Genomic DNA, 13,510 nt, shown 5'->3' with positions numbered 1-13,510 from the left:
GCACATTTCCTTCTGCAAAAGAGCCAGAACCTTTCCTGAACACCTACTGCAGGTCATAACAGGAGCTCAAGAGACATTTCAAGTGTCCAGATAGTATGCTGAATAGTAAAGGTTTTCTGTGTATTTATGTGACACGTAATGGTCATTTCATGGGGAAGAAAATAATATTTTCATCAGACAAACCAACGCTGTTCCCCCCAGGAGAGTTCCCTGCCTGCCTAGCCTTGGAGCCTGCCTCTTTGTTTGTGGTTGTCATTGTGAGAGATGGAGGGGGACTTGTCTGCAGAGCTTCCCAGAGCTCACCTAGGAAGGTTCCATTTTGGTTTTTTTCAGAGCTTCATCATCAAGCCTGTCCCAGCTGGACAGATAATTTATGTTCCTCCTGCTGCCCATAGTTACTGATATAACTCTTAATTATGTGAGGCCAAATTTTCAGCTGTAGGTAATGCAGTTATTACATGGATTGACTCCAGCAAGCTCTTTAGGTACCCCCTGCCCTTACGGGTAACACCAGTTGATGTTCTTATGGCCCAGAAAACCACAAGTTTATGCTTACAACTTAATTTGTAGGAAAAATAATATATTTTAGAAGAGTCATCTGTAGAAGTAAAAATATGTTTCTAATTAGAATGACTTTATCAACTGTCACAAAGAAACAAAGTCGATTGTCCAGAAATAATTTATTCATCAACAATAAAACACTGAATAGAAAAAGCCTTGTAAATAAAACTATATATATATAATGCTTTATTTTTTATTTGATACTGCACAAAAATCACTACAGACAGTAACAAAATAATCCAATTAATCTTAAAAATTTCAAATTATAATTGTCACTCTTCATTTATCATGTTTTATTAACAATGCAAAGGTCATTTGTTTACATGTTATACTTTTACTTGATATCATTAAATTGTTTCTTAAAACACTTGAAGCAATTTGCTGTTTGCCCCATAATTTATAACATATATCAATAAACAATATAACAGCTCTGAGAAAGATATGCAGACTGTTCAATGGTAAATAGTCTACCATAGGTTGTTTAGTGTGAGAGCAGGAATAAATCACAACTGAATCAGGATAGAAGTCAACACATTGAAGAGAAATAATACTTGGGGAACAATCACATGTTTTCCATTGCTCGCTTGGTGATGTGATCTCTTTCAAGCTCTGATTTCTCCTGTTTTAGATACTCCAGCACCTTTGCCAGCATATCCTCATCCAGGTACTGCCTGCTTTGTGTGTCATCAGCCTCCCCGGCCATGGAGAGCCTTTTGCTGAGCGAAGCCAGCTTGGCAGCCTCCTGTGGTCCCAGCTGGTTTAGGTGCTCTCGGATGGCCTGCTCCAGGTGCTCCTCTTCCTGCAGGCTGCTCTCCGGGGCTGCAGCCGGGACTCGTTTCATCTGGTTGGTATTGATCACCTCGGGGTATTTTGCCAGCACCTTTGCCAAGTAATCAGCCAGCTCTTCATCCTTCTCATTCAGTTTCTCGTACTCCGTTTGTCGCCTTTCCAAGTCGTTCATCCAGGCAGCTTTAGGGAACAGGTGTCCTTTCAATCTTCTGGGAATGTAAGACAGTCTTGGCAAATCATTTTCTTGATTAAGACGATTTAGTAAGTAGGAGGGATTCTGATTAGCTAAGTTGTCATTTCCCAGAAGGCTGACAATATCTTCAATATTGAGGTCTTCAGGTAGATTTTCTGGAATAAGAGGCTGCTTCATGTACCCGTTTTTAGAGTTTATATTATTTTTAAATATATCACTCTGTCCCAGATTGGTTTCAGTTATCTCGTCGAGGTCTTCTGGGAATTCCATTTCCTGTTCAGCTTCCAACCTTTCGCTCTGAAGCTGCTTTTTTTCTCCAGCTTTCAACATGTCTATTAAATCCTCAGGAGGAATTTGCAAATTCCTTGAGATTTCTATCAGCTGAGCTATAGCCTGAGGATCAAGTTGTTTATCCAAAAACATGGATGCTCTTTTTTCCTCAAGTTCTCCTCCAGTCCTTAATTTCCTATTCCCAGTACTACCCATCAGCCTCTTCAGGTAGTAATTCATTAGTTTTGAAACATCCTCTGACACTTGATCTTTATTTTCTCTTCTTATTTCATCCTCAAGGAAGCTGAGTTTTCCTGATCTTTTCATTTCATCGTCAATCTCCTCTTCATGTTTATCAATTTCCTCTTTGCTGTCTTTTATCTCTTCCTGGGTTTGGCTTTCCACTTTTTCCTCTATGGGATTCCAATCTTCTCCTCCAACCACATCTTCATAGGCGATATTGTTCACTTTATACACATCATCTTCATCATCTGTATACAATTTCTGGTCCTCATCCAGCCTTTCTTTCTTGTGGCTGCTGGGTCCTGCCATCTTGCCCAGCTCCTGGAACACCGACTCCAGCGTGGCAAGGCTCTGGGGGGTGTACTGCTCTTCCACGATCTCGTTGGTACGCTTGAAGGGACTGTCTCTTGAGCTCTCTTCATAGTGCCCAAGCGGCATCTTGAGGTACTTCTGCCACCTCTCAGGCCACTTGTAAGCCTCGTAATCATCAGTTACTCCAGCTGGAAAGTTGTTATCTGAACTCAGACCGTAAGGTTTATTCTCCTTTGGGCCAGCTTTTGACTCCTTCTCGGCTTGCCGCAAGGCTTCCAGCATTACCTTAACCCACTGGGACTCATCTTCAGTCAAAGAGTCCCGCACACCATCCGGGAGGTGAAGCTGGTCCTTGCTTTCTCTCTGTGGGAGGAGGAACGGGACACCTTGATAGGAGTTGTAGTCAGGGCTGCTTTCTCCCTTGTTGGTTTGCTTGCGAAGGTCCTCTATGTATTCCAGGGCTTTGATCATATCAGGGTTTGGGAGCCTTTGTAAGTTTTTCATTGCATAGTCTGGGTCTTTCTGAAGCAGCTGGTGCTGCTGGAAGGAGGCTGCATCAACCCAACAGATCAGGACAAAGAAAAAGGTGAGAGCACAGGCTGTTCCAGGCTGGAAGGTTTTACTTTCTGCCATGATTAAAATATTTCCTTTGAATAAAGAAGAAGAAAGAAAAAAAGAAGCTGTTAACACATGGAGACAGGCTTAGGAAACAGAGCTATGCAAGAAATGTCTTATCTCTATGCTCCATGTAATTTGTGAGCATTAATTGTCCAATGGCAGCACCAAAGTACAAAATACCAATCCTGTATAACTCATGAAGTACCCACAGACACACCTAGATGTCATTTTGATCATGAGAACAAAGCACCTAAATGACAAAATTGGTGTATCCATACATTTAAATGCTGCTCAAAATACTAATATTAAAACTACAGACAGAAATATTTGGTGAGATTGCTCCATAAGGCATCCGATTTCATACCAGGACAATACTGCTCAATGGTGCTAAACTGCAATAAAATGAATGTGATGAAGAAAACATGACATATAAAATTACTTGCAAGTTTATTTATGTCAGCACTGATAGTACTGAAACTATTATTTCCTTTACTATGATATTTCATTTTAAAAAATTATTTGTGTTACAAGGGAATATCAGTTAATTACTCTATGATTCATCTTCCTAGGGCAATGATCTCTTTTATGAGAGGAAAAATATAATTTATCCTAAAGGTATAAAATAATTTTACTGAATCCTTGAAAGGCCATCTTGGAAATGAGCTCAAGTAGGTAGGTTCTGAGTGGTGATTTCATTCATTTGCTTACTCATTCACTCCAGCAGAAATTGAATCAGGTCCCAGGACAGAAACCTGACCATTGGCAGATTTGGTTAGACTAGATCAGTAGAAGCCCACGTCAGCCCAGCTTACACCAGACAAAAATAAACTCTGGAACAGAACTGGGGAAAATACACCTCTGACAGAATGAAGATGATTACAGCATCCCTGTGCATGGGGATACAGCTGCAAAAGCCCAGCCTTGCAGGGAGCTGGGCACCCTCCACACGGCACAGGGGGAAATTGCCATCGGTCTTTCCCCAGGACACGCTCAGGCACTGGCACACTGGGGCCACGGGACACATGAGACTTTTCTGACCCAGTTACATTAACAAATAAATTAGAATAATGAGAAAGGAACGATAAAGATATCAACTGCTTTGATTAATTGACCTATTTTGGTTCCTTTGGTTTTTGGCTTGGTAAAAGCATCCTGTTGAGACTCTGGTGGTTCACGAGAGCCTGAAAGAGCTGTGCACACCCGTGTTTACCCACTGCTGGAAGCAGAAAGTGAGCATGAATACATTCATCTCAGCTCACTTGTAGATCTTTCCACTCCATTTTTGTCCTTAATGTGACTTAACTAAATAATTAAGGCACTATCAGTTCAGTGAGCTGCTTATTTTTCCCCCTTCAGTATGCATGAGCAGGCTAACAGGCGTAATAGCAAACAATTTCCCCAAACATTTCTGACTTCAAGCCTGGATACATTTGAGCATTGATTTCACAAATGATTAGTTCAACAGCTAATTAGACAGTCCCACCCTCCGGATCTGAGTTTGCCCTGAGTCAAAGCCAACACATTGCTTCATTTTCTGTCACAGAAAAGGCATTAGCCCTGTACATATATGTATATATCTGTTAAAAAAACAAACAAACAAAAACAAAAAAAAAACAATAAACCAAACAACCAAACATCACCTAATTTTCTATTTCTGCAGCAAATTAGTGAAATTAAGACTTTCTTTTTCAGCAGAGACTGGTTATTAACAAAGTTCATTCAATCAGCACATGAGAAACTGTCCTTTCCAAGGGATGGGGGAAGGGAGAGTCATTCTATCATCATCTGCCAAGCACCTCCCAATCACAAAGACCAGGAACTCACCCTCCTTCGCTGCACACAATTTGGATTGTTACAGCCTTTGCAAGAGCTGTCAGCATCCCACTAAAAACAAAATGTGTGCAGCCAGGCAAAGTTTAGTTTAGTGCTCCACAAGGATGTTGCTCAACTGGGTATTTCCTCTGCAGGAATAACAGATTATTGCCTGCTCGCTCCATATTTTGTGTGCATTTGCCTCTAGGTCAGTTTTTACTTCTAATTAATAGGTAGATGATATTTGAAAGCCTTGTCAAACAGATTTGGGAATGATATCTTTTACTAGCTCTGAGTTCGGGTCATAAATCATTAAATATACTGCGCTATCCAAGGCAAGAGGATTCCTCCTCAGTCTTTCAGACTTCAATTCCACATTTGTTTTTAAAACAGGACATTTTAGCCTATCTTTAGGAAATATTGTAAACATTCTCTCCTGTGCCTCTCAAAGGACAATATGCTAAAACAGCTCTTTTGTCTCCAGATCGATAACTGTGAAGCCAGTCTAGATGGAAAGCATATTTTCTCCTCTATTAGAACCTAACAAACAGGAAAATAATCTTTTAGCCAACAAATAAAGATGAAGAAGCTCCTCTTTACAAAATGAGGCAATCACGATCAAAATTTAACACATACAAAGGCAATACGGACTGGAAAAAGTTCGCTAAAAAACAGACACAGAAAATATCTTCTTTCTGGGATGTTTCCATGGTAGCAGTAATTTTCTCTCTCATTCTCCTGGCAGTTGTTTCTGATGTGACTCTAATGTTTCCAGTGAAATTAAGCTATGAAAACTCATAGATTTTTCCCATAGATGTGTCCCCGCTCTGACAGATTTAGGTGAAACATAAGAGCAGTTTTCCATAGGGAAAACACATATATCATGCACTCTTCCTCTCACTTATTTTTTGCAATAAAATAACACTACTGCAGCAAATTTGCCTTGTTTAAAAGCATCTCTAACGCTTTACCCTGCGGAAGGTACTGAAAACACAAAACAGCAACGAAGGCTAAAAGCCCAAACCCACGGCAGCCCTAGTGCATATAAGGACTGTTTGCAAGCGGATCCATCTGGGAAGTGACTCGGAGGGTGTTTGCATCCGAGGGAACCCCCCGCCCATCCGCCGAAGCGCGGTGCCGGCACGGCTGAGCGCCGCCGCTCCCGGGAGCGCTGCGCTCCGTGTGAGCCCCGGCCGGCGCTGTCAGCACACGGCTGCGATGTCTCTGCACTTATACACACATGCATACCTACATCTTTACATGTATACTATACACACAGTGATAGGGGCTCATTTTATGGACATGCGTTGCCTTGCAAACCCCAGCCGCGGCACCACCGCCTCTCGGTGCGACTTCGCCGCTCTCTCGGTGTCGGCTCCTCCCGCGCAGCCCTGGGGCTCCGCGCTCCCTCCATCCCAATCTACATCCCAATCTACATCCCTGCATCCTTACATCCCTGCATCCCGACGGCGCTACAGCCTACCTGCGCTGCCGCCGCTCCGCCGCTCGCCGCTTCAGCACCGGACAGCGCCCGCTTATAGCGCCCGCTCGCAGCGCCCCGGCCGCGCGTCACGGCCGCGCCCCGCCCGGCCCCGCCCGGCACGGCGCCCGCGCGTCAAACCGAGCGGGAAAAGGGGGGAAGGAGCGAAAAATACAGAGCGGGGAAAAGGCACGAGGATAAAGAAGGAGGGAAAAGCAAGGCAAGGAAGGCAGAAGGGGGAATGGGAAAAAAGGGCTGAAAATTTAAAAAAAAAAAAAAAAGAAAAGAAAAGAAAAGAAAAAGGCAGGCGGGATACAGCCAGTGCCTTCTGCTTCTTAGGCTGGGAGGAAGGACTTGATAAACCCGACCTACGCCTCGGGGGTGGGTGCAGACCAAACCAGCAGGAGGGCACACGCCCAGCGCTGAGCGGCAGGAGGAAGCTGGGGACACGCGGGGCTGGAGGTGGCTGCGAGCCCTGCTCTGAGGATGACTCTGCACCCCAGGGTCAGTGTGTGTGTGCCTGGCTGTGCCCATACCTTGGCAGGAGACGGCGAAAAGACAGCTATGGCCTGCAGGGTTGGGGGTTTTTTTGTTTTTTTTTTTTTCTCTTTAGTTCATTGACTGAGCTATTGTGGCACATTCCGGGCTCTGTCACAGGGCAGGGGTAGTTCATGGCCTTGTCATCAGGTGTGGGAGGCCCTGGAGCTCTGGACCAACTAGAGATGGGTGCTCCTCAGGGGGAAGGACACCCCTCCATTGTTTGTCTGAGGTAGGTGGATGAACTGGAGCACACTGGGGAAATACAAGGCAGAAGGTTCCTGCTGCTCCAGCAGCTCCCATCCCAGGCTGTGTGCCCTGGCTGTAGCGGCTGTGGCATGGGACAGGGGCCAGGCTGGCACTCCTCTGGATGGGGATGGAGCCAGAGAGGGACTACCCATCCCTGGGGCACTGCCAGGCAATGCTGAAAAGGCCCTAGTGGTTTTACCTCCATTCTCAGCACTCAAAAAGGGCAGCACTTGCACGCCTGGATCAGTGGGGTGAGTGAAGACCACCATGCCATAAATCACAAAACACAAGGTGTAACACATGGCTTCAGCTGATAGCTCAGAGTTTTAGCTTGCTCCTTCTGCTTCCTCTCTATTACAGAAAGGTTTTTTTGCTTTGGCTTTTAAATAAGGATTCCTTTTCCCCAAAAATAAATCTTTCCTGACAATTTTGACCTTTTACAGCACAAAATGCAAGAAAACAACTAGGATGAATGTACCTTCCAAGCCAATAAACATTACAAAATTAAATTATTGTAAGAACAGTAAGCTAGAAATAATTGTAGCCATGAACAGACAACAAGAAAGTCCTGGCTGCATTTGCTGTAGCTGACATGGAGATCTGGAAATAGAGATCTTGTTTCACCTCATGCAGTTTTACGAGTAAAATACAGTACCAGTTTTTGTGCTGAAACTCTGCAGCAGCAGCTTTATTCTGGCCCCAGATTCCATCCAACACGTGCACTTTCATTACCAGACCCAGGAAGAAAAGAGCCCAAAAAATATTGCATTAGTGCCCATGATAGCAGCCCTGAGGAAGGGAAACAAAGGCACTGCTGCAGTCAGCAGAGGGCAAGGTCCAAGTGCCCTCTGAGCAGCTGGGCACGTCTTGCTGACCACCACATCCCCTCCAGCAGGGCTCTGCATGCCCACAAAACACAGCTCTGCAGACACTGCTGCCACTGATACACCTCAGTCCATGCACAGAATACTCAATGTAATCAAAACCAGCAAACAAAATAATAACAAAAAACACCCAGCAGAAAATTACTCAATTCAGACTTTCAGGAATTTTCTTGTGCTTCTGCAGGTGTTTCCAGCAGGCTCTTGTGCATTCTGTCACCAAATGACTAATACTTATGGAGCAAATCCTTTCCCATTAAATCATCCTGTTGAACCCCATCCATCTATCCCTGATCTTCTGCATTAGAGCACATTTCAGACAACCCAAATTATCTGGCACATCAGCAAGATTCCATCCTCCTCAACCACTCACCTCAGATTTACAGCATATAAATCAGCCAGACACTTGGCTTAGGTCTCTGCTGTGGCTATTCTGGGTTCAGTGGATAAAATTTTCCAAAGGCTCCCTAGAATCCATCTGTCAGTTTTACTCCATATCAAAAAGTGTTGCCTGGACTTTGTGCTTACGATGGATTGCATCCACACAGCCCTGTAAGGAGGGCCTGACTGAATGTACTTTTTTTGGTCATATTGAATGTACAGCATTCTTTTCCTCAGAATGAGTCATGCGGCTGAAAATTGGATCTGTTCTGTCATCAGAAGTTCCATGGCATTTTATACAACAGTAAGATCACATCACAGCATCTCTCAATTTTAGGAAATTGCATTAGGATTAGCTCAATGTCAACTGCTTAAGCAGAGGAGCAGGGTAATCTTGTTTTTCTGAGTGAATTTTGACCATGTGCATCCTTTTGTGGATCCTGGGAACAGCCCAGTTCTATCTGCAGTGATTTCTCTGAACAGCTTGCCTTGTCACATGCTCTCCCTTACCTAGTCATGCATCATGAGAAGACAAAAGTTAATCAATCAACCCTGCACCTTGCAGCAAAAGGCTTTGCTTTCATTTCATGCGAGAAAAAGGGGCATGGGGTTGGGAGGGGAACTTCACTGCAGCAAACAGAGGCTGGAGGGTTCCAGCCCACTCTGTTTTGTCATACCCCAGCTGGAATATCATCATCCCCACAGTCAGTGGGAAAAGAAAAGCCAGGGAGCTTGTCTTGAGGAGGAAGCATGGTCTGGCAAAGGGCCCTGGGGTCACTGTCCTTGTGCCCAGGACACACCAGAACCAGGGGGTGGTGGTGGCCAGAGCCACAGCAGTCCGTGGCTCCCAGCACACCTGCCCAGCTTCCAGCAGAGGATGGAATGATGATCTTGCTGGGATCACCCTCCCAGCAGAAACAGGGAGGCAGCACATTTCTCGGGTGCTGTGGCCCTTTTCTAAACACCAGAATGGTTTGCAGCCCTGCAGCTCAAGCTCTCTCCTCCTCTAATTGGTGCCACCAAGATCAGCACTGCTTAAAAATAAAGCAGGGTTGTGTCAATATTGATTATTTCCCTCCATTCTTCTGTTTCTAGTGGCAACTAAAAATAATTTACAATTCATTACAGACATGACATCTCCTGCAGAATAAATGCCATTGTCACATTTAAAATTCAGTCCATATCTGACTTGAATATCTTCATTTACTCTGAATATAATGAGAAAGAGGAGGTTTTCTTTCCTCAGAAAAAGCTCATCTGCCATCATAGATACAGATTCTTTTAAATTATTTTAATTTTCAAATACTTCAGCTCTGCTTGTATCCAACATCAGACTCATCATTTTCTGCTCATTTTGCATGCTTGAAAGATCTATCACATTTGTATGCAAATATTTTTGGCCTCCCTAAATTTAGTGTACAATAAATGGCCCAAATTTCATTTCCAAAGCCATAAGGGGAGGGATAAATACAGCATTGTAAGGAAAAAATAAGGGTTTTGCAGTTTTTAACCACAGTCCTTTAAAAGCAGGGATGTCAAGACAAGCATCCACTGACTGTAGATCACAGGGCTTTATTCAACACTGCAACGAGATTAAGCAGGTTTAACAGCAGCCTGCCCTACACACCTCCCTCAGGGGACATTTCAAGAGCAGTAAAAGCTAAGGAAAAACAAAAAAAACCCCAAATCTGGACTTTTATCCAACATTTACAAGTTCAGGCTGTCAGGCTGCCCGCTTATTAAAAAAAAATAAATAACAGCAGAGGAGCCTTGGGCAAGGCTTGGCTGCCCCCCTGCACGTGGGGGTGTGCCAGGGAATCATCATTCACCCCCTCTGCACCAGGGCTGGGCTCAGCTGTGCCACGCCTGCTCAGAGTCCTTCCCAGGGCTGTGCCACCCCTCCAGTGCCTCTCCAGTGCTGCAGGAGAGCCCAGCCCCGCTGCCGCTGCTGCTACCCGCCCAGTGACCTGCAATTACTATGGGATGCCTGAAGCTTGGGATAATCAGGCTGCACCCCACAGGAGAGACCCCCTGCTCATGGGATCTGTCAGCTCAGCCAGGGCCAGAGGGGTGGAGAAGCCTGGGCTGGAAGGAGCTGCAAAAGCAGCAAATGAATCGACAGGGAAAGAGTTTACTGCTATACTTATTCCAGTACAGCAGCCTCCACTTTGAGTACCCTGCACAGGAATAGCAAAACACCAACGGATTAAGGAATATATGCCTTCTCATAGAACCACAGAATTATTTTTAACTCCAGGCCTCCCACACACATACTCACATATTTCTCCCGTGGAGTTTCAAGGCTTTTCACAAGCCTGTGACATCTGCTTACCAATATTTGGTGTAAAAATATCGATATCTGCTCTGCATAGCTGTTCTGAGTGCTACATTTACCAGCCAGTAAAGATCAAGAGTCTCCTGGGAGCTGGCTGGATCAAACTGTCATGATTTCAGCACTGCTTTGCGTCAGACAGCAGAATTTAAAGTCAAAACACAGATAGTTCAGGGAGGAAGACAATGTGAAGCCCTGAGTCATACCCTGCTGAGGGTGAGGAGAACAGATTAATAGACAGCAAACATGAATGAAACTGAAGGGCTCATTTAGTCATGCGGCTGCTTCTGAAACCCAAAATAGGATTTATTTTTAGTTGTCAGGCACGAAGAGAGGATTTCTTTGCACTTTGCCAAGGAGAAGTTGAGAAAAGAGTTTTAATTAGCATGGGGCAGAGTCCCCTTTGCCTTGCACCCCGAGGGGCTCAGCTGCAGGGCTGGCTGTGCTCAGGCAGGGCTGCTAGTCCCAGCCTGCTCCAACAATTCATCATCCAGGGGATGCTGCACGACCCAGCAACTTTCAGCATCATTCAGATATGGAAGAGGCAGCCTTTACTCCAGCCCCAGCCAGCTCTGCTAAAGTTGAGGCACAATAGTCTGCTTGTAGCCAGGGGGGTTTGTCTGGGGAGCTGCTCTGCTCCCACTGCTGGCTCATGGGGAAAGGACACAAAGCAACCCACTCGTGGCAGCTGGGGAATCTGCACAGGTTGACCCCAGATCATTGGAGATTGCATAACTGAAACCCTTCAGAGCAGCAGCAGCCAGCAAAACCTGTTTGCCCGTGCCTTCCCAGGGCATGCCAGCTGCTGGTGTCAAGACCCTCAGCTGGTGTGAGAGCCCAGCCTGGGGTGTTGGCCACCTTGGGGTGTCTGGCTCAGCCAGGACTGCCCTTCAGTGATGCTTTCTCATGAGAGAACATAAAAGTTTTACATGGGAAGGGAAAAAGTTTGCACAACAGTGACTATACACACATTTATGTGAGTTTTCATTTTAAATAAACAGGGAGAAGTGCTTTCATAGTTGTGCATAAGATTAGGTCCATTATTTAGTCCTCTGCTAAATCATTCAGCAATTCTGCTCTGCAGAAACTTCACGATCTTGGGGATAGTAATTTCTATTCCTTACTTACATTAAAGCCTCATTAATTTTTACATTAATCACTCATAAACATGAAGAAGCTCAGTGAATTTGGATCTCTGTGTCTCTGGCAGAAAAGTGTCCATTTTGTTATCTGCTGCCTCGTCTGACAACACAGAATGGGGGTTAGAGGAGCAAAATTGCCGCTCCAAATTAACACTTTTGTACTTCCTCTTCTTTTTTTTTTGAGAGTCCAACCATTCCCAAAGCATGAGCCAGCATGCTGGCATTACTGCACGTGGGCAAAGGTTCTTCCATCCCCAAGCCATGAGGGCAACAGGTGCTTCAGCAATGGAGCACCTGGAATTCATGTGCTAAAGCCAGGAGGGCAAAAAGCCCTGCTCTGCTCCCTGCCATAAAACATTATCACCATTTTCTCGTGCATTGTCCTTGTCAGGGTCATTTGTTTCCCTGGTTTCATTAGAGCCCATTTTGTGGCCACAGGTTTGTCCTTTGCTCAGTACATATGTGCATGAATTCCAACCCTATTGCCACAGTAATTTATACAGATCTGGGTCAAAATCACATCCAGTGTTTGGTCAAGAATGTGACAAAAATAGACAAAAGAGACTCAGTGCAAGGCACAGCACAGAGACAGTGATATAAAATTCCCTCCTTCTACAAGAAAAGAGCAAACAATTTGATTTGTTAGCTTGTGTGGACAAGGCAAAACCATTTCATGCCATGCCCTTTTTAAAAAAAATGTATACTAAATTAAAAGTTTAATCAAGATAATTATGAGTGATTGCATCAAAAAGAGAGCACAAATCCATGTCCTCCAATGTGGTTATGGCTATTATCATTTGTCACATTAGCATCAAAGCAGAAATCTTGTTGTTATAGGGTTCAGCTGTGCTGACATGGAATTTCAGGATATAGACCCAGGGAGAGCTGGCTGGCTTCAATGGCAGCTTCCCTACTCCAGTGGCTGTGGAATGAAGGCAAGTCCAGAGTCTCAGTGCAAAAAGCAGAGCAGGTGCAGGTTGATCATTTACTCCCCACTGCTGCAGGCGGCACTCAGGAGTGACAGCCCACTGACCTACTGACACCCACTCCTGGCTGCTGGGGGTTCAGGCATCAAACAGATGTGCAGGAGGCAGATTCTGGGCAGCAGGAGAAATCAAACAGTGTGATCTGTGAGCTGTACAATTCCTCAGTGGGCAAGTGTACATGGAAAGGCATCCTGCTCCATCCAACATGGGATGGGCTGGGAGCCAGAGGGTGAGTGCAGCTGGTACATGGCACAACACGGCATCCATCCACTGCAATATTAAGAGCTCTGTTAACATCTATAATTTGCTTTTTCTTATCACTCAGTCATGAAAAGGTCTCTTGAGGCAGGAAAAAACTGATAGGCAGGCTGCTCCCTTCTCTGGCAAAAGTCAAAATACAAGTGGTGACATTGGAGCCTGTTTGGAGAAACAATCTACAGGACAACTACTGACATTTCTGCAAGCTGGGAAGAACGTTTGTTTGGATGTCCAAACTGTTTTAGATAACAGTCTCGCACCTCTCTCAGCTATAAGAGCCTTGACTGGCAAGTAAAATCCATATAATCGGGTGAAAATGCTGTGATTTTCCCCGAAGGTAAATACCTTCTGCCTTACATGCCTCTCTGGTAAGTGCCGGAGATGGGCTGAATGCCCTTCCCAGCCCCGAGGCTCCTGCTTGGGAGGGTACATTTTTCACCAGACTCGCAGCTGGTGCCTTTATTTT

General features: G+C 45.0%; 1 protein-coding gene across 1 annotated transcript; it reads right to left on the bottom strand.

Moving 5' to 3' along the window:
* Positions 1–1,027: 1,027 nt before the first annotated feature.
* SCG2 (secretogranin II) lies at positions 1,028–6,308 on the bottom strand. Its single transcript, XM_041414384.1, has 2 exons — positions 6,282–6,308; positions 1,028–3,015 (listed from the first exon to the last, which is right to left on the bottom strand). Exon 2 carries the CDS (start codon positions 2,999–3,001, stop codon positions 1,124–1,126), a length of 1,878 nt encoding a protein of 625 aa, XP_041270318.1. The 5' UTR covers positions 3,002–3,015; positions 6,282–6,308; the 3' UTR covers positions 1,028–1,123.
* Between the last annotated feature and the right edge of the window lie 7,202 nt (positions 6,309–13,510).

The sequence above is a fragment of the Onychostruthus taczanowskii genome, unplaced genomic scaffold (genome assembly GCF_017590055.1).
Source record: "Onychostruthus taczanowskii isolate IOZ18803 unplaced genomic scaffold, ASM1759005v1 scaffold45, whole genome shotgun sequence".
Lineage (NCBI taxonomy): Eukaryota > Metazoa > Chordata > Aves > Passeriformes > Passeridae > Onychostruthus > Onychostruthus taczanowskii.
The sequence above is the reverse complement of the archived record's forward strand: the minus strand, read 5'-3'. Positions and strand labels throughout refer to the sequence as shown.

Excerpts from the sequence above, each read along its gene's own strand:
- SCG2 (XM_041414384.1), bottom strand. The coding sequence starts at position 3,001 with ATGGCAGAAAGTAAAACCTTCCAGCCTGGAACAGCCTGTGCTCTCACC.